At 39.2% G+C, this 20,576-nt stretch overlaps 1 protein-coding gene across 5 annotated transcripts in view; it reads left to right on the plus strand.

Annotated features, from left to right (window-relative positions):
• Positions 1-20,576, plus strand: part of IFTAP (intraflagellar transport associated protein) — a 62,807-nt gene that overhangs the window by 9,304 nt on the left and 32,927 nt on the right. For 4 of the 5 annotated variants that reach the window (XM_077777495.1, XM_077777496.1, XM_077777498.1 and 1 more), the window contains exon 2: positions 4,326-4,481. The exons of the other annotated variant lie outside the window; for it this stretch is intronic. In XM_077777495.1, the coding sequence (XP_077633621.1) occupies positions 4,349-4,481 (133 nt within the window). In that variant the 5' untranslated portion in view covers positions 4,326-4,348. The remainder of the gene's footprint in view (positions 1-4,325; positions 4,482-20,576) is intronic. 5 annotated transcript variants of the gene reach the window in all.

Consider the following 20,576-nt stretch of genomic DNA (forward strand, 5'->3'; position numbering starts at 1 on the left):
TCTTCCATCATCTAAATAAATCTATACACTTGCAATGTAATTTGGTCTTTTTGAAATTTGCCCATTTTCCAAAAAATAAAAGGAGACCCATCCTGTGAAGTACCCGGGTTGATAGTTTCATTTCCGTGGGCAAGGTGAATTCTTTTGATAATATTCTGTCTTACCATTCAGCACAGCAGGAGATTCTTGTTGAGCAGAACTATGAAAATTTGACAAAGTGGATTTTGACAGCCTCTGCACAACTTTTTAAAAGTGTGTTGTTATTTATTATTTTAAAATATCAGCAGTAAAATATCAGCAGTAAACCTCACAGTTTAAAAAAGACAACCCTATTTTTGTCACCGTACAGTTCTCTATGCTGTTAAAAAGCAGGTTATACACTTTGAGAGGAGACTGGCTCATGGCGACTTGTTTCTGAAGGCTTACCCTTCTTGCCTCTGAAGGTTGCAGTTTGTTTAGGTAGGATGCATTAAGCAGACATCTGCAGATAAACATCAAATATGTGTTAAATCAATGGTGATAATTCCATATGCCATGTTTTATAATTATGCCTTTCAGAGATGACAGAGCACTAACTGACTTGGGTGGTTGTTAGTTTCATTATTTGGTAGTAGAAAATAGGACCCCAGGAAGGTTCTGTGATTTTTCCCTTCATCTCTCAATGATCGGCTAGGAAGAGAGCCAAGCCTGTGGTCTTCCTGTGAAATTTAGTAGTCCGAGCAGAGCCAAACATTCTCCCTGTGTTTCCCCCTGGAGGCTGTGATTGTGAAAGTGCTGTGTGTGATTTTCCAGTCAATATTTCTACACATTTACTTCTCGTCACAATATGTTGTGGGTCTTTCATGAGGAGCTCTAAGCCTTAAAATATAAAAACCATACCAAGATAAAGAATCCTATTATTAGCAAGTCTCTCTNTTCACGATTAAAACACACATAAATGTGAACAGCAACTGAGAAAGCATTGCTTCCTTCTAGAAAACCACTAGGATTTGCATAAACCACTTGACTGTCTGGTAAATGATTATCTGCTCTGTCAGTCCCTGGGGATTTTAACATTAGGCTATTTGCATTTTTAGAGATAAGGAAAGTTCTAAATTCAAGGTGGGTATTTGTTTAACTCTTCAAATGATGACAATTTACCAAACTGGATTTTCCAAAACTCTTTATAAAGCCAGTAAAAACATTCCCTCTTCTGTATAGGGATAACCAGGTGGATTAAATTAAAGGCCTTGAAGGAGTTTGAATGTGTGCTGTGCATAGCCTGTTAATTATTTCCCTTTGGTAAAACTGAGATATGTTAAGGCTAAAAAACCTCAAAATATATACCACTTTGAGAATTGGAAAGGAAGTTTAAAAGATTTCCTGTTATCACTCTTAAAGCATCCACAAGGAGGCATTTACAGCAACGCAAGACGCAACCTGGCTGCCTCTGTTTGGTATTTGCTCCCTGAAGTAGATTACCTGAGATGGGTTCAGGACGAGATTGATGTCAGACAGAGCTGAATTTCGCTGGGGTTCCATTTTGGAAAAGCGGATGGACGTTAACATTCTTGTAACTAACTCCATGTCCTACTGACAGTGAAATAACAGCCACTTTTGAATTTATTTATTATTTGTTACCTGGCACCTGGAAGCATAGTTTATGAAACTTTGAGTTGCTGAAACCTGACAGTGTTAAGGGTGAATTTGCATAAACCCTAACCGATGCTTTTTCCTATATTTAATTTTCACATACAAATAGTTTGAAACCGTTTCTTTCATATACAGCTTCATTTAACATTTTCCTTTTATTTTTATTTTATTCTTTGTGGTTTGCAGGCTTCTATAACACCATAGTTTGTCTAGGGTTGTAAAGCATGAGGGCTTATCTTGATTTCTCTTGAGGTGGTATCATCACCTTCAAAGTCAGAGGGAGTCATACTCAGTGAAAGCAGGTCTTTGTGTAGGCATGGGACAGAACACTAAGGCTGATCCATTATAATGATCATAATGGCTAGCGTTGCTTGAGGGGTCGTATATCCCCACTTAATTCTCATAGCAATCCTGTGAAGTGTGTGTAGGCTCACGATTCCTTATTTAAAGCCCTTAGGATCAGATGTGTTTCAGAATTCAGAGGTTTTTGGAGTTTAGAAAGGTAGTCGGGGTAATACCGTGTGTTACACAAAATCTCCAGTGATGTCTGGGAAAGCACCTCAAAAGCAATCCCCTTAGAATTTCTTCGGGGAAACATCTGAATAGTCCCACTGAGTAGAATTAATGAAATACTTTCATGTTAATTCAGATCAGGTCTTGCCATCAAATGGGGTTGGGCATCATCTTATGAAAACATTTCTGTGTCTACCAATTAAGTAAAGTTAATAACAGATAACAAAACTTTGCTCTTGTTTTTGAAAAATAGAAGAAGCTTGGTGCTTTCTCTCCTTCCTATTCACTATCGAAGATCCACCTCCTTTTTATTATCCCCCACGAATTATGCCACTTAGGCAGTAATCTCTTCTGCTTTCTGTAGATAGTAAATTTCTCAAAGCTCTGATATTTCCCACAGAATGAATGGAATTTAACAAGGTGAAATACCACAAGTAAAAACAGTTAGACTGCAAGGACTGAGGCATCGTGTCCTAGCTGACAGGTATTTAGCAGTATGTTAAGTAACTGACAATGCGAAGAGGCCACCAGCAGTGTGAATGCACTTCAGCGTATAGTAGGAGTGCCGTAGTTAGAATGTGGGAGTTAGTCAAACCTCACTGGATCCAGAGTGTATCTGCAGTCTTGTCTTCCTTTCTGGTTGGCGTACTTTAAAGGGATGCAGGCAGTGTGAAATCTCTTTCAGGTGGACTGAGCAGGAAAGTGGAAGCACTCGAAGCTAGGTCATGTTAAGGCACAGGTGAAATAATTGGGCAAGTTTAGTTGAAAGTTTTGCCAGCTTCTAGCAGTATTTGACTCCCGTACCTGCTCAAATGAGTAATGTTAGCTTCATATTGATGGGTGCCAGCTGTATGCCGTGTCCTGAGCTGTTTAACACTTGGGTTACAAAGATGAAAAGACATGGGCCCTGCCTTTCATGGGCTTCATGTCTAATAGGACACAGAAATGTATACAACTATTTCCAATACAGTATGTTAAGTGTAACTGTAGATACTGTATGAGGCAGCACAGAGAAATTATGATTAGCTCTCTGTGGTGATGGGAGATGAAAGACTAAAGTCTTCAGAGAGAAATGGAATTTTTTTTCATCTTTTTTTTTCATAGAAAATGGAGGAGGGGAGAGGGAGAGAAACTTTTTTGTAATTTTAAGTGTTTCTTTTGAAAGAGAAAGAACATGTGCAAGCAGGGGAGGGCCAGAGAGAGAGGGAGAGAGAGAATCCTAAGCAGGCTCTGAGCTGTCAGGATAGAGCCTGACATGGGGCTCAAACTCACCATGAGACCATGACCTGAGCTGAAAACAAGAGTCAGACACTTAACTGACTGAGCCACTCATGTGCCCTGAGACAGAAGGAGAGAGGAGAGAGAGAGAGAGAGAGAGAGAGAGAGAGAGAGAGAGAGAACCTTAAGCAGGCTCCATGCTCAGCATGGGGCTTGACATGGGGCTCAATCCCACGACCCTGGGATCATGACCTGAGTTGAAACCAAGAGTTGGATACTCAAACGACTGAGCTACCCAGGTGCCCTGGGAAACTGAATTCTGAGCTTGGTTTTGGGAAAAAAAATTTAAGTAAGTGAGATAAAATTGAGAAAGGACAGCATAGGCTTGTTCAAATATTTGGAAGTATGTCATGTATAAGAAGGATTGAAATTATTCAATATGATCCCAGGGGCTCAGGGACCAGTTGGGGAACTATATAGGCAGAGAGATTCCGAAGGAGTCTTTGATCGCTCTGTCCAAAGGCTTCTTTGCAATGTTCAGAGTTCCCAGTCCCTGGATGTGTTAAAACACAGACAAGGCAATTGTTTGGTGGCAGGAGTACAGTAACACATGGTGGGGGCAAGGGTGTCACGCAAGGGATAGAGGGAAACCTAGTGAAGTGCTTAAGGCCATGGGTTCTAGGATCTCACTCCCGGAACTGGTCCTTCTACTTGCTCGCTCTGTGACCTGAGCTAGGATTGTTAGGAAGTTAATACTGAAGGGCTTGGCACTGCACCCCGTACATAGTAAGCGCTAAATAAGTAGCTAATGAGTATTAGCTATTATTGTTGTCATTGGATGGGTGACTTTGAAGTACATCTCACCTTGAAAGGCTTTACATTTCTGCACATTTGTACAGCATTTTCAAGAGAGGTGAGTGCCCTACAACTCTCTCTAGCTCGTGTCTTTCTTTGTCTTATAGATAAAGTGGCCTCATAAATAAGAATGCCTGCCCAAATATCAGAATTGGAGATCATGGAGGAAGATCGATTAATTGAAGAAGTCTTGGATAAGTTTGTTAATTGCCATGAACAAACATATGACGAATTTCTGAGCACTTTTACTCATCTTTCAAAAGGTAAAATGGAGAGGTCAACTTTCTAGAGCAGTAGAGATAAAGAATTTTATTATAATTTTATGTCTTTGCTCCTTTTTCAAAAAGACTATTTAATAAGCATTCATTCATTCCTTTGATCAGCTAATGCATATCAGGGATTTGAGACTGATGCATGCAGATTCCAACACTTCTACAACCAAGAGTTGTATTATGGAGTCAGAGCCACCGAATTTGAGAATTAAAAGGGACCTGAGAAATCATTTTGTGTAACTCATTTATTTTTGAAGAAATACAAGTGCAAAGGGTAGAGGTTTTTAAAAGCATGTTTAAAATGTTTAAGAAATACAGCGAAATGTAGGCTATGGAGTTACACTGTATCCATTTGGGTCCTGGCATTGCTACTTTCTGGGTATGTGACCTTGGGAGTGGCCATTGAGAAAGGAGGGGTAATGATAGTGCCTTAAAGGTTTATGGAGGTTAATTGAAAAGAATCCAAGTAACCCTCAGCATAGTGGCTGACATGGACATACTCAATGCGAGGCATTCTTGGTTGTTGTCATTGATGACAGTGATGCTGTGGCCACTGTAGAATGGAAACACCCCTTCAGACTGGGATAGACAAACTGAAGCCTAAAGTCCAAGCCCATGTTGTGTGTTTCGTTATGTGTCTTGCTCGCCTCATACAGTGGGGTTGTGTTTTCTTCAAGTGAGTCAACATTTAAAAGTTAGGAAATTTTACATAAAAAAATCTTGATTTGTGGTTTTCTTCTCTGATTAAGAGGGAAGCCCTGTTACCACTTATGTCCCTGATGGCAAGGTCAGCTAGAGCTTGCGAGCCCTTGTCCTGTGAGCGCCCTGTTTGTCACACCCTCTGGCAGTCACACGTTGTAAAGAAGTGTGTATGCGTTACTTGCTTCATTCACCTAAATGGCTCCCGTAGGCATTTGGTTTGTGATCTTTGCTCTGGGTTCTTTGCCTCAGATTGCCTGCCATTGGTGTGCTCTCAACTTTGGTCCTTTCTGGGTCCCTGATCCACATTTGTGAGGCAATTGGTCCCCCACCTTCCTGCACATTGGACTCACCTGAGGTTTTTTTTTTTTTTTTTTTAAGAGCATGGCGATACCAGGGCCCACTCTAAATCTTAGCTGGGGCCCAGGAATTGGTATTTTGTAAAAACTCCTCTGGTGATTCTAATGTGTACCTGATTGAGAACAGGGAGTTTCATAATCTCCAGAGTGATCACACTTTCAAGATACAAGTCATGATCATGTGTCCTTAACAAATGTAAACAAATGTCCTTAACAATGTAAAAGGGTATTTACAATGAAGAAAAGGAAAAGTGATTCTAAGTGGTTTCATTGTGCAAGATAGTTGGAATATTGATATTTATTTTGTTTACACTTGCAAACTGTGGACCATGATTTTGTTTACACTTAATGGAGAAATTAGGAAATATCTAGTTTACTTTGAGGCTGTGAATGATCTGTTTTGACATGATCTGTCGATCAAATTAATCTTGCTTAATGGCCAAATCATCTTTTGGTCTATAAACTCTGGTTTGTGAAGATGTGTGCTTTCTCAGAGCCTAATGATTTAGTTTCATGCTTTCTGTACCTAACAAGGCAGTAGAAATGGTTGGGGTGGGGTGTGGAAACAAGGGTAAAACTAGCAGAATTAATATATTTTGTGTGCCAATTGCATTTTTTTTTTTTTTTTTTGGAGAGAGAGTGTGCATGCAAGTGGGGGCGGAGGGGTAAGGGAGGAGGGCTGGAGGGAGAGAGAGAGACTCTTAAGCAGGCTCCATCCATGCCCAGCGTGGAGCCCAATGAGGGGCTCGATCTCACAAAGGTGACATCATGACCTGAGCTGAAACCAAGAGTCAGATACTTAACCACATGAGCCACCCAGGCACCCTGCCAATGGCATTTTCATAATCCAAATTTTTTGGAAGTTACTTGCAAAGCTGACTTTATTTTCATAACTCTGGAAAAGTAAGAACTTCTTGCAAGGACTTGAATGTTTTAAAGGGGCTATGATGTTTTTTTGTTTTGAGGTAAGGGGTATGTTCCATTTTCAAATTTTTGTTATGATCATTGCATGCTGAGAAAGAAACTGTTGCGGATGTGGTGACTTCATTCTGAGTTCAGTTTTGTGCCCCAAATTGAGCTGAAATAAATGATGACGTAAGTCACGTTAACTGCATCTCCAAGCACGCTTTTTTTTTCCTTTCAAAATACCCCTAGGCACCAGTTCACATTATAAACTAATGACCTGAAAAAAATTCCTCTTAAAGCACAAAGAATTGTGAGGGCAAAAATGTGTCTTAAATCAGTAAGCGTCCTTCCCACCCCCACCTCCTCTCCGATACATTTAAGTACCTCTGAAAAGCCAAATAGTACTTAGGGACAGGCCTAGGAGTCTGCAGAATTGATTGATTGTGATTAGTTTTGTTTTAAGGAGGAGATGAAAGCTGTTCAAAGTTTTCCTGGCCTTTCTAGCCCTTCATTTGTCTTGGTGTACTTGCTTGTTCTGCTGGTGTGTAGAATCTTCTCTCTGTGAAAGTGGCAATCACCACACACGCTCATGTATATTTCTTGAATAAGTTTGGTTTCTCAAGTCTATTACAATTTCCCCTGATTGACTGTTCTATTTATTTTTATAATAGTTATATGCCAGAATGCTTATAGGATTCATTTTCTTTCCAAGAGTGTTAAAAGGATCAGTAATCCTATTAAAGATATTTCCCTGGAAAAAATTAAACTATAGCCTGATTGGAAGAAATTCACATCACTGCTTCAGACTGTTGGAAAATGGTTGGAAACTGTGAATATTGCAGCAAAATTCTCCTCCAGTACATTGATGTTGATTATACTTTGCAAGGGTTTTGTTTTCTTTTTTAAAGCAACTCTTTTTTTTAAACCATGGTACATACTCGATAATAAATTCAATGTTTTATCAAAATGTTTATAGAGACACATTAATTATGTTTTAAACAGACAGTTGTAATTGAATTCTCAGTAGTATCATTAGTTCAAGAGAGTAATACCAAATTGTAAGATTTGTATTAGAAAATCAGTGTGCAGAGTTTGGTTTTATTCATTATTGGTGAGATGTTATTATATTGTTGATATTATTGTGGGTAAATACAAGAGGCTAAGTTTCAATCCTTGGCATCTCAATTTCTTTGTGAGTGTAATTCATTTGTAGGTCTTTCTAAGTTATCTATATAAAGGGAAAAATGCCTTTTCCATCTTGTCTGTCATATTTCTATAATTTGCTTAGGTTAGGAAAACACAGATGTGAAAACTTATCTTTGATTTTCTGTTAATGCATTTATTCATTTATTCATTCGTCTCCTAATGGTCTAGGCATTGTTTTAGGTGCTAAGGATCCCCAAATAAATTAAGATATAGTTTGTGTTTTCAAGTACGCATAGTTCAGGAAGAGAGATACATAAATTACACTATTGCTTGATAAGTACCATAATGTAGAAAAGCACGGAGCCCTGTGAGAGCTCATAGGAAGGCCATCCAGGCCCTGCCTAGTGGGGAGGGCAGTAGAATGTACTCGTTGGAGAGGATGCCCACAGTGAGTCCACAGTAACCACGGAACCCAAACTTGCCTTGCGTCCTGTCCTAAGACATAAAATAGAGTGCAATAGGTTCTGACAGGTAAGAGCCAAATTGAACGATGTTAAAAATGCCTCCATTGGTGGTTGTGCTTTGGATCATGTTTCCCTTTGTGTTAGTACATAATATGTATATTCTTTAAATAATAGGTTTGTAAGGTAGAGATGTAGCCTTCTTTCAGTAAAGGTGAGAGTTGTTTCCAATTTCCTTCCACCCCAAGATCAATCATTACATGAGGCATTTGCTCCCATTTTTTAAAGTGTTAGTTACTACTCATATTGCGACCACACAGAAATTATATATTTAAGAAGCCAGTGACTTAGAAATTGACATTCAACTCCATTTTGTTACATATGGTAGTAACTTTGGTGGGGAAAGGGTTATAGTGGTTACATTCAGTTCTCAATCTCTATCATGCACATACCCCGTTATTGTTCTGGTTCTTCAGGCCGCATGATTAGTTTTGATTAAAGTTATGTATTTTACCAACTATTTAACTTAAATAGTTTGGAACTTGAAATGAATTACTGTGATTTCGGGGTGCCTGGGTGGTTCAGTTGGTTAAGAGTCTGACTTCGGCTCAGGTCATGATCTCACGGTTCGAGGGTTCGAGCCCTGCGTCGGGCTGTGTGCTGACAACTTAGAGCCTGGAGCCTGCTTCAGATTCTGTGTCTCCCTCTCTCTCTGATCCTCCCCTGCTCATGCTGTCTCTCTCTCTCAGAAATAAATAAAACATTAAAAAATTTTTTTTAAAAAGAAATGAATTACTGTGATTTTATTTAAAAATATTTTTAACATTTATTTATTTTTTGAGAGATGGAGACAGAGTGTGAGTGGGGGGAGGGACAGAGAGAAAGAGAGTCACAGAATCTGAAGCAGGCTCCAGGCTCTGAGGTGCCAGCACAAAGTCTGACGGGCGTCTTGAACTCACGAACTACAAGATCATGATTTGAGTCAAAGCTGGGCACTTAACTGACTGAGCCACCCAGGTGCCCCTATACTGTGTTTTANTTATGATTAACGTAAATAAGTCTTTGATTTTCATTCTCTCCTTTCAATTTTAAAACACATAGGATCCAGTTTCTAAGTGATTTTACCAGTTTCTGTGATTACCACATAGCAGCTTTCTATTCACTGCTATATTTATCTACACTAGCCTGTTTTCTTACGTCCAGATCAAAGATTTTGTTTCCGATTTTGATGTGTGATTTCGTTTCTGGTTTTCTTTATGGTTATTTTACTTGCAATACTTTGTGGTTTCAGCATTTTATTATTCTTTCAACATATCTTTGAAAAAAATCCCATCAATGCGACTGCCCTTCTCCCTTAATACTTGTTAATATTTGAATTAAATTCTCCCTGTGGTAGAACATTCAGGACAAATGGCCATGCAGGTAGCTTTATAAACTGGTGGTGTTCTGGCCTTTGATTGCTCCAAACTCTCAGAGTTTCAAAACCTCTGAATAGGTTTCAAGTTTTCTTAGATTTTAGTAATCTTATATAATCATAAGAGAGCTTATTCTGTATTTTTTACTTTATTCACATTTAGTTCTTTAAGGAGCTATGCCAGTGCTCTATCACCATTATAAATTCCAGGAATATACCGTTACCATAAGATTTGTGACCATTAGGCCGGCACTGTCTAGTACGAGAGACACTGTCACATGTGGCAGTTGAGCACTTGAAATGTGGCTAGTGCTGCCCACTGAGTTTTACATTTCACTTAATTTTGATTTGTGTAAGTTTAAGTAAGAATGCTTGTATTCAGCTCAGTTATTGGAAAACTATTAAATGTGTTTGGGACAACTTGGGTATGTGAATTAATTTTTTTCAAATGTAAATTTCATGAAGTATTTCACTGTCCCCCGGCCCCCATTCTGTGGTTTCGGTTACCTGTGGCCAACCAGGATCTGCGAGATGGTCCTCCTTCTGAATTATCAGCAGAAGGTCATAGCAGCCTAATACTGCATCATAGTGCCTGCCTCGCTCACATTGTTTCATCTCATCAGATAGGCATTTTATCATCGTAGCATCACAAGAAGTGAATATGGTACAGTAAGCTATTTTAAAAGGAGAGTGACTGACCCTTCGCATTAACTTTTACTATAGTGTATTGTTATAATTATTCTATTTTATTATTGTTGTTGTTAATCTCTTACTGTACCTAATTTATAAGTCAAACGTTATCAAAGGTATGTATGTACTGGGAAAAACCAGTTTGTATAGGGCTTGGTACTAACAGTGGTTTCAGGCATCCTCTGGGGGTCTTGGAACAGATTCCTCATGGAAAAGTGNCCCCTGCTCATGCTGTCTCTCTCTCTCAGAAATAAATAAAACATTAAAAAATTTTTTTTAAAAAGAAATGAATTACTGTGATTTTATTTAAAAATATTTTTAACATTTATTTATTTTTTGAGAGATGGAGACAGAGTGTGAGTGGGGGGAGGGACAGAGAGAAAGAGAGTCACAGAATCTGAAGCAGGCTCCAGGCTCTGAGGTGCCAGCACAAAGTCTGACGGGCGTCTTGAACTCACGAACTACAAGATCATGATTTGAGTCAAAGCTGGGCACTTAACTGACTGAGCCACCCAGGTGCCCCTATACTGTGTTTTATGATTAACTCGTAAATAAGTCTTTGATTTTCATTCTCTCCTTTCAATTTTAAAACACATAGGATCCAGTTTCTAAGTGATTTTACCAGTTTCTGTGATTACCACATAGCAGCTTTCTATTCACTGCTATATTTATCTACTTTAGCCTGTTTTCTTACGTCCAGATCAAAGATTTTGTTTCCGATTTTGATGTGTGATTTCGTTTCTGGTTTTCTTTATGGTTATTTTACTTGCAATACTTTGTGGTTTCAGCATTTTATTATTCTTTCAACATATCTTTGAAAAAAATCCCATCAATGCGACTGCCCTTCTCCCTTAATACTTGTTAATATTTGAATTAAATTCTCCCTGTGGTAGAACATTCAGGACAAATGGCCATGCAGGTAGCTTTATAAACTGGTGGTGTTCTGGCCTTTGATTGCTCCAAACTCTCAGAGTTTCAAAACCTCTGAATAGGTTTCAAGTTTTCTTAGATTTTAGTAATCTTATATAATCATAAGAGAGCTTATTCTGTATTTTTTACTTTATTCACATTTAGTTCTTTAAGGAGCTATGCCAGTGCTCTATCACCATTATAAATTCCAGGAATATACCGTTACCATAAGATTTGTGACCATTAGGCCGGCACTGTCTAGTACGAGAGACACTGTCACATGTGGCAGTTGAGCACTTGAAATGTGGCTAGTGCTGCCCACTGAGTTTTACATTTCACTTAATTTTGATTTGTGTAAGTTTAAGTAAGAATGCTTGTATTCAGCTCAGTTATTGGAAAACTATTAAATGTGTTTGGGACAACTTGGGTATGTGAATTAATTTTTTTCAAATGTAAATTTCATGAAGTATTTCACTGTCCCCCGGCCCCCATTCTGTGGTTTCGGTTACCTGTGGCCAACCAGGATCTGCGAGATGGTCCTCCTTCTGAATTATCAGCAGAAGGTCATAGCAGCCTAATACTGCATCATAGTGCCTGCCTCGCTCACATTGTTTCATCTCATCAGATAGGCATTTTATCATCGTAGCATCACAAGAAGTGAATATGGTACAGTAAGCTATTTTAAAAGGAGAGTGACTGACCCTTCGCATTAACTTTTACTATAGTGTATTGTTATAATTATTCTATTTTATTATTGTTGTTGTTAATCTCTTACTGTACCTAATTTATAAGTCAAACGTTATCAAAGGTATGTATGTACTGGGAAAAACCAGTTTGTATAGGGCTTGGTACTAACAGTGGTTTCAGGCATCCTCTGGGGGTCTTGGAACAGATTCCTCATGGAAAAGTGGGGGACTGCTATGAATACAGATCAAGTATTTCTGATGGAAAATTTTCATCTGGGGGCGCCTGGGTGGCTCAGTCGGTTGAGCGTCAGACTTCGGCTCAGGTCATGATCTCGTGGTTTGTGAGTTGGAGTCCCGCGTCAGGCTCTGTGCTGACAGCTCAGAGCTTGGAGTCTGCCTTAGATTCTGTGTCTCCCTCTCTCTCTGCCCCTCCCCTGCTCATGCTCTATATCTCTCTGTCTCTCAAAAATAAATAAGCATTAAAATTTTTTTAAAAAATTAAAAAACATTTTTTTTCCTCTGAATTGAGATAAGTTATCAATGCGAAATATGAACAGGATTTTGAAGACTTTGTATACAAATAAAATATAAAATATCTCAATATTTTCATTTTAACTGCATTTAAAATGACAGTATTTTGGGAAATTGGCTTAAATAAGATATGTTATTAAAATTAACTTCACTTTCTAAAACTTTATAAAAATATGGTTGCTTGAAAATTTTAAACCACGTATGTGGCTTACATTATATTTCTACTGAGCAGCCCTGCTCTAGACTAGTAGTTCTCAAACTTGGCTAACTATCAGAAAAACTTTTATAATGTCAAACTTGTATAAGAATAAGGATTTCCAGGGCCACCTGGGTGGCTCAGTCAGTTAAGTCTCTGACTCTTCATTTTGGCTCAGGTCATAATCTCCTGGTTTGCAAATCAAGCCCCATCTCGGGCTCTGTACCAGCACAGAGCCTGCTTGGGATTCTCCCTCTCCATCTCTCTCTGCCCCTACCCCACTCACACACTCTCTCTCGCAAATAAATAAGTGAACTTAAAAAAAAAAGAATAAAGATTTCCAGACGCTATTTTGTGCCTATTAAATTAGAGGCTGTCTAGTGAGGGGTCTAGGAATTTTTACATTTATAAAGCTCTGAACTAATTCAGCTGTACCACTAGTTTTGAGAATCTTCTGGTTTAGACAACGAGTCTGGTAATGGAGTCCCTTAAAAAGCAGGACTATCTAACTACCTTTAAAATACTAGATTTTTTTAAACGATATTTATTTAAGTAATCTCTACTTAACATGAGACTTGAACTTATGATCCCAAGATCAAGAGTCACATGCTCTTATGACTGAGCCAGTCAGGCACCCCTTGTTTCTGTTTAAACTGTAGAGTTAGAAGAGATATTCCAGCGCTCTTACTTTTAGCTTAATTCATTGAAGTATTCACCAAGCATTTGTCTTGAGTAACTTATTTAATTGTGACAATGAGGCAAAGGAGCTATTACTAATCCTTTTTATAGTGCAGAGAACTGAAAGCCCTTGTAAATTAACACCTTGCCTGCAGACCAGTCAAACTCGAGACATCTGACCCTCCTCTGTATCACACTACTTCTCCCACAGAAACATCTAGGATGGTGAGATGTAGGAAAACTAGTCTAATGTTATTATTGATAAGCAGCTAACGTTTACTTGGTACTATATATTGTGCTAAGCATTTTACCTGGGTCATCGCATTTCTTACAATAGCCTAGTGAGTTCTTTCCTTCGTTTTGATTTTTATGATTGCCAGCTTTTAAACAGATGAGAACAGAAAGGCTTTAGGTTAAGCGCCTTACTATTGTGGGCTGAATTGTGTCCCACCAAAACTTGTATGTTGAAAACAGAACCACCAACATGAGTGTGTTTGGAGATTGGGTCTTTAATGAGGAGACGGAGGTAAACGGTGGGGTCCTAACCCAGTATGATGTGTGTCCTTAAAAGAGAGACACCCCAGGGAGGTACACACACAGAGAAAAGTCGCCAAGGGGACTCAGCAAGAAAGTGGCCATCTGCAAGCCAAGAGAGAGGCTCGGGAGAAACCGAACCTTGCTAACACCTTGATCTTGGACTTCTAGCCTCCCGAATTGTGAGAAAATAAATTTGTGTTGTTTAAGCCACCACCCAGTCTGTGATATTTTGTTATGGCATCCCTAACGCACTTGTCCAAGGTTCTGTAACTAGTTATTGGTGGAATTGGATTATGGACTTAGTTGGTGTAGCTCCAAAGCCCATAATCAACCACTTTGCTTTATCTGTCTTCCTTGTAGCATTGAGCAGTTCTTCCCAAGATCTGGGAGTCACTGGCATGCAGATAATGTGGAGCACAGGAATAGTTGCACTTCCTCAAAAGATAATGATTTTAAATGTTTCTTAGAGTGTAAGCTTCATGAAGGCTGGAGTTTGTCCCCCAATGTTATTTTAGTGCCTAAAGCAATGCCTGGCAATGTAGAATAAATAGATGCCTAATAAATATTTGTGGAGAGTCACCTTGGTGGCTCAGTCAGTTCAGTATCTGATTCTTGATCTCAGCTCAGGTCTTGATCTTAGGGTCATGAGTTCAAGCCTTGCATTGGGCTCTATGCTGGGTGTGAAGCCTACTTGAAAAAAAATTTGTTGAATACATGAAATAAAAAAATATAAAAGAATTTAGAATGTCAAACAGAAGGGCCCTTGACTGAGATCTAAAGAACATCCACATATCATGGACAGGTACAAGAAGAAGAGTCCATAAAGAAGACTGTGTCATTTGCCCTCTGCTTGAACTGGGAGCCATAGTAGACTTCACACACACACACACACACACACACACACACACACACACACACGGAAAGAGAGACAGAGACAGAGAGACACACATTGCAAGTGATTTTGAAAGGCGGAAGCAAAGAAGGAGAGAAACGCTTGGAGTCAGGGAGACCAGCAAGGACCCTGAACAGAAATACGTCTGTGGAGGTAAGGACTAGGGCAGTGGTGGTGGTGGGGGGGGACCCGGAAAGCAGAGAAGTCTATTACAAGACCCTGACAGCACTTGGCAAAAGGTGAGTGACAGAGGATTAGGGAGAAGGAAGAGTCAAAGAGGAGGCACAGGTATCCTGCCTGGAGAGGCGGAGGCCCACAGAGGCCGAGTGACAGGTTCGAAGGTACACAGTTCTCATTTCAGGAGGCTTTTGTTTCTCTCCTTATTAAGCGTCTGTTCTGTCAGGAGCTTAGAATCTTGGGCTGGGATTTGCTTTACACGTCCGGACTGATACGTTTGGAGTTGTCAGTTCAGCCAAAGGAATATCACTACTCATACTTGACAACTTCTAAAAACTGTAATTAAAGAGGGAAGTGGTGACAGCGCGTAAAACAACACGTTTCCAAAGTTGACACATCATTTTGGTCCCCGAAGCTATTTTGAATTTGAACGCTAGAAACGCATCTTTCAACTTCCATAGGGTTCCAAAGAGTCTCTTCCCAGCCCAAAGAATGAATTTAAAATGTGCGATAGAAAAATACCACAGAGAAAAATAGAGAAAGCAGCTGGCCCTCTTACCCACTTCAGAGCAGGGAAGGAATTTCAGTGGAGCATGAAAACCGCTTTCTCTCATAAAAGAAAACACAACAACAAGAAATAATCCCTGCTGTGTAGCCTTTTGCAGTTGTTTCCTGTCAATATTAGGCAGCGGGCTTAGCATCGTTTTGATACCCCTGCAACGGGCAGACAGGGAGGAAGTTGGAAACAAACCGCCCAGCCCCGCGCTCCCAGGTGGCACCTTCGCAGGCGCTGTTGTTACCAGTCACTTAATTCCCTACTGAATATCGAGTGGTGTTTTTAGTTCACAGGCCATTTGCAGTGTCTTTCTGTTTCTCCTTTTTTTTTTTTCGTTAGTTTCGCCGAGAAGAAGAGGTAGCTCTTGCGAATGGGAGTTTTAACAGCGAAGTGCACGGTGGAAAACAGCACAGCAAATGGCAGTAAACTTGCTTTGGCCTAAGACATAGGCCGCTGGATGTTAACCTCAAGAGGAAGTTGTAGAAGGCATAGTGAGGACTTGCTAATAAAAGCCACTAGGCAATTAAAAAACCCTGCTAATTAGTCTGGCATTCCCCAGGGAGAGAATAAGGAAGCCGTGTGATTTTTGAAGCTTTTTATTGATTTTTTTTTTTTTGGTATTGCTGAATGAATTTAAAAAAATAAAGTTTATGATTTTATATTGACTTATATTAGTTTTATATCACTAGCTTTATGTATGTGACCTCTTTATCAAAACATAGTGGAGGGGGGTGCACCCAGGTAGCTCAATCAGTTAAGCATGGGACTCTTGATCTCAGCTCAGGTCTTGATCTCAGGTGGTGAGTTCTGAGTTCAAGCCCGCATTGGGCTCCATGCTGGGCATGAAAAAAACAAAACAGAAAAACATAAAACCCTGAAGGAGGAAGAAAGTGTTGAATAAAGGGACCTCATTTGTAGCAGAGCCCCATGGAATGAAACAGCACCAGCGGCATTAACCTATTCTTTTCTCTTTGATGGAACATCTGCAAACTGTAATTAAGCAATTTTCATTTGTTTCTCTATTTCTTTTGTCATCACTAAATCACTACATTTAGGGAGCAAATTGACAAATTAGGAAACACCATTAAACGGCTGGTTCAGTGGTGGAAGGAAATCTCCCCCCTCCAAATTATGATGCATTTTGAGCTGATTAAGCCATTTTGTTTTAGATATATTAGCTTAAATCTTCAGCTGTGGTTGTTACAATTCATTTTCTACACAAGGATATTTGGTCCATAGATAATTGTTTGTTTTCTGTGTCTGCTGTAGCTAAGGTGCAATTGGGTGAGGAAAGAAAATGTATTGGAGTATTTATAACATTTTGAATTATAATCATTAAACTTATTTTTGGCAGTGTTCGTAACGCGTAATATTTTGTTGCAATAAATTTCTAGTGTGTTTTCTCAGTGAAGTAAGATATTATGAGCTTTTTAATTTGATTTGTTTACAAATAAAGGATAATTTTCTTTGATTCTCCTTATGTTTTCAGCATATATATTATATGTATATTTTGTGTGTGCAATTAAATGAGAGAGGTGACTTTTCTTGGGCAAATGTGATCTTGAAGTTTTACAAAATACAACAGAAAACTGCTAGTGGCCAAATAAACTTTTAAGATGGTCACGGTCAGTCTTTAAGTGAATAAAGACTAATTAAAACAATTAAATTAATTAATTAAACAATATTAAGTGAGTGCACAGTTGTTTTGTGTGCATTTGTCATTAACCTGAGACGTTATTTTTACTCATCATTGTTAAATGTATTATTATAATGGAAGAGAAAGAGTTAATTACTTAACTTCAAACCAAGTTGGTTTTAAGACTGTGTCCTTTGATTCAGCTGAATGGGCCCGTATTCAAATGTGAGTGGTTTTCAAATCTGGAATCTCTCAGCTGTAGAACAATAATATTTTCTTTGAAATGGTCAGCTAAACCCAAAGGGATACAAACAGGAAACTTTATTGTAACCAAACTCATATCTTCTTTGTATCAAAATCAAACCACAGTCCGTCTATTTTGAGGTTGTTAGTGTCTTTTTCCCTCTCCACTTGGATTCCCTCCAGATGAGATGGATTTACGTGACACCAGTTAGCTCAGTGTTCTTGGAGCCCATTGCTTTTTTTAGCACAGAGAAGAATCATTATACCATTTCATGCGTTTTCTGGACTTAGTCTGCCTTTGCATTAGCTATTATAGTGTATGGGTTGCTGATTAGAAAAAAGGGATTGTGACTCAAGTACCACATTCCCCCCCCTTCTCTATAAATTATTCTTTGTGTGACTTGTAGCCAGTCATCTCATTTGGGGGTATAAGGCTTAGTCCCCCATTAAAGTGTCAATGCAGTTCTTGCAAATGTTGAGCTCATTTCCGTATTGATTGTATTCCTGCTATGTGTTAGGCATTGAGCTAAAACCTGGGAATATAAGATGAATGAGACACAGTTCCTACTCTGATATGTCATTCTTACTTATTTCTGTGTGCCCCTGTGCTCCACATGCTGTAGATGTGTAAAGGCACACTCACAGTCACACAGATGGCATGGTTAGGGGCTGACTGGTAAGGGAATACTAACTGTTCTGTACATAGTGCTGATAAAACAATATCCAGAATATTGTGCTTTGTCTGGGGGACTCAGCTTTAGATTGAGTAAACAGTATATGAGTTTCAATAAGAGCAATCAGAATGATTAGAACAGTGGATTCTTCAGACTTTTTCTCTATTTTTTACTTCAAGCTTTTTTTTTTTTTAATTCTTTTTTTTTTATGAAGGACACCTGGATTTACCCTGAAAAATGAGGGAATGTGAGAGACATGTATAATTGAAATGTATTATTGTGTTGCCCTAATGCTATATGCCGATGAACAGGTCTTGGATTATCACAGATATTTGCAGAAGATATTATTCTACTTCATAAAGTTCGAAAGCTCCTAGAAAGCATTTATTTGTAAAGGAGATGGTGACAAATTACTTTCTCTAATTTTCTCCAACCTGTGTGAATAAAAGAGGGTATTTTTAAGTTGATGCATCTTTGTGCATGTAGGCAGAAGGGCATGGTCTCAGGGTGAAGGAAAATTTTTTAGGTTAATGGGATTTTGTTTTATGAAGAGTGGGTGTACTGTCCTTGCATTTCCCATTTTGTTGCGAGCAGGGCCAGTGTAATGGAAAGGATTCTTTTCGAGCTTAGGATTCAGAAGACCCGGTCTAGACATTTATTAATTCTTTGGCACTGCAGGCCTACCACTTAATCTCTCTCTGTCTGTAAATCAGGGGTAATTCTGCCTTCTCAGTGTGTCTCATATGGTTATGATGTGAATCTGCTGAAATACACATGAAGGTACTTGGTAGGTTTTAAAGATGTATTCCAGTGTAGCTTATTTATGGGCACTATTTGGGATTTCAAAGAGAAACATCAAGGTTAAATATTAAAGAAATCTTGAATCTGCAATGTAGAAAACAGAATGCTGTTTAAAGTGTTAGTGCTCCACATCCTATTCCTTGAAGGAGTCAGAACGAACTCTGTGTAGTATACATTGTGTAGTGTCTATGTACAGTGTCTATTGTGTAGTTTAAGACTATACAAGTCCGGCGATAATCCTACACTGGCCTCTGGTGGATAGACTAAATAGTATGTTTATATATAATCCTCGGGCAAAGGTATACTTATATACTTTGACAAAGATATCAGATACTACATATTTTTTAATGTTTTTGTTTGTTTGTTTTTTGTTTTGTTTTGTTTTTTGAGAGAGACAGAGTGTAAGCAGGGGAGGGGCAGAGAGAGAGGGAGACACCGAATCAGAAGCAGGGTCCAGGCCCTGAGCTGTCAGCACAGAGTCCTAGGCAAGGCTCGAACCCACAAACCTGGAGACCATGACCTAAGCTGAAGTCGAGTGCCCAACTGACTGAGCCACCCAGGCACCCTTCCAGGAAAAACTTTTTAAGAAGGAAGGAAATCTGTAGAGGTATCCTCCCTAGATTGAAGAGATTTGGTTAGATAAAATGCTTTTCACCTACAAATAGGTTTATTTTTTTGTTCATGGTAGGAAAGTTAGAAAATACAGAAGTATGAACACACACACACACACACACACACAGGAAAACAGAAAACTCTTTCTATAGCAATAACAGTTTTAGCTGCTCTACTGTCAGAATAAAAATGACATTTCTCAGTCTCCCTGCAACTGGGAATGGTTGTTTGACTAAGTTTGTGCCAATAAGAAGTTAGAGGAACTGATATGTGTAATTTCTGGGTGATATCCTTAAGAAATGTGCCCTAGACTCTTCTGATCCTTCCCCCTGGCTGGAAATAGGCAATCTTTGGATCAATCTTTAGACACAGAGGCGGAAGCCATGTGCTGAGGAAGGCAGAGTGCCCTGCCAGCCCGGGTCCCTGGACCATTGCATGAGCAGAGCCTGCACACTGGCCTAAACTGTTACAGGAGAGAGAAATACAATTGTTATTTGAGCTGATCTATTTTGGTGCCTCCTTGACCTAGTAGCCTAAACCATGCCTTCACTAATAACAGAGGCGAACCATGTCCACACCTAGAGCAAGGGTGTAGTCGTGCACCGTCCTGGGCTATGGGGAGAAGGGTGGTGCCCTAGGGATGGCAGAGCAGAAAGGATGGGGCCTGGGTAGAATGACTCTGGGAAGCAGAATAACCATATTATTATGGATAATCTGTGTCTATATTAGTGCATGAGAGAAATAAACTTCCATTCTGTTGAAACCAGGGTTACTTGAGGTGTCTGTTTCATATAGGTAAAGCTATATCCAATTTGAAGCTATAATCCTGTATCTTAGAGATAAACCATGGGTGTATACCTCATTNTTTTAGAACATGGGACTTGGAGACAATTAGGATTTGAATCTGAGCTCTGCTGCTTCCTAATGAGGTGCTCTTCTCTGAGCTTCAGTTTCACCATCTGTAAAATGGATATTATAACCTCTACCTCACAGACATGTTGTTAGGATTAAATAATCATATATGTAAAACTTGCACAAACATATTTATGTTTATTTACAAATACCTAAATAAAATTTTTAATGCTTATCTTATTATTTTATTATTTTTGAGAGAGAGAGACAGACAGATAGACAGACAGAATCTGAAGCAGGCCCCAGGCTCTGATTGTCAGCACAGAGGCTGAGGCAGGGCTCGAACTCATAAACTGTGAGCTCATGACCTGAGCTGAAGTCAGACAGCTGAGCTACCAACTGAGCTACCCAGGCTCCCCTGTGAATACCTA

This window comes from Crocuta crocuta, unplaced genomic scaffold (genome assembly GCF_008692635.1).
Source record: "Crocuta crocuta isolate KB4526 unplaced genomic scaffold, BGI_CrCroc_1.0 scaffold384, whole genome shotgun sequence".
Classification (NCBI taxonomy): Eukaryota; Metazoa; Chordata; class Mammalia; order Carnivora; family Hyaenidae; genus Crocuta; species Crocuta crocuta.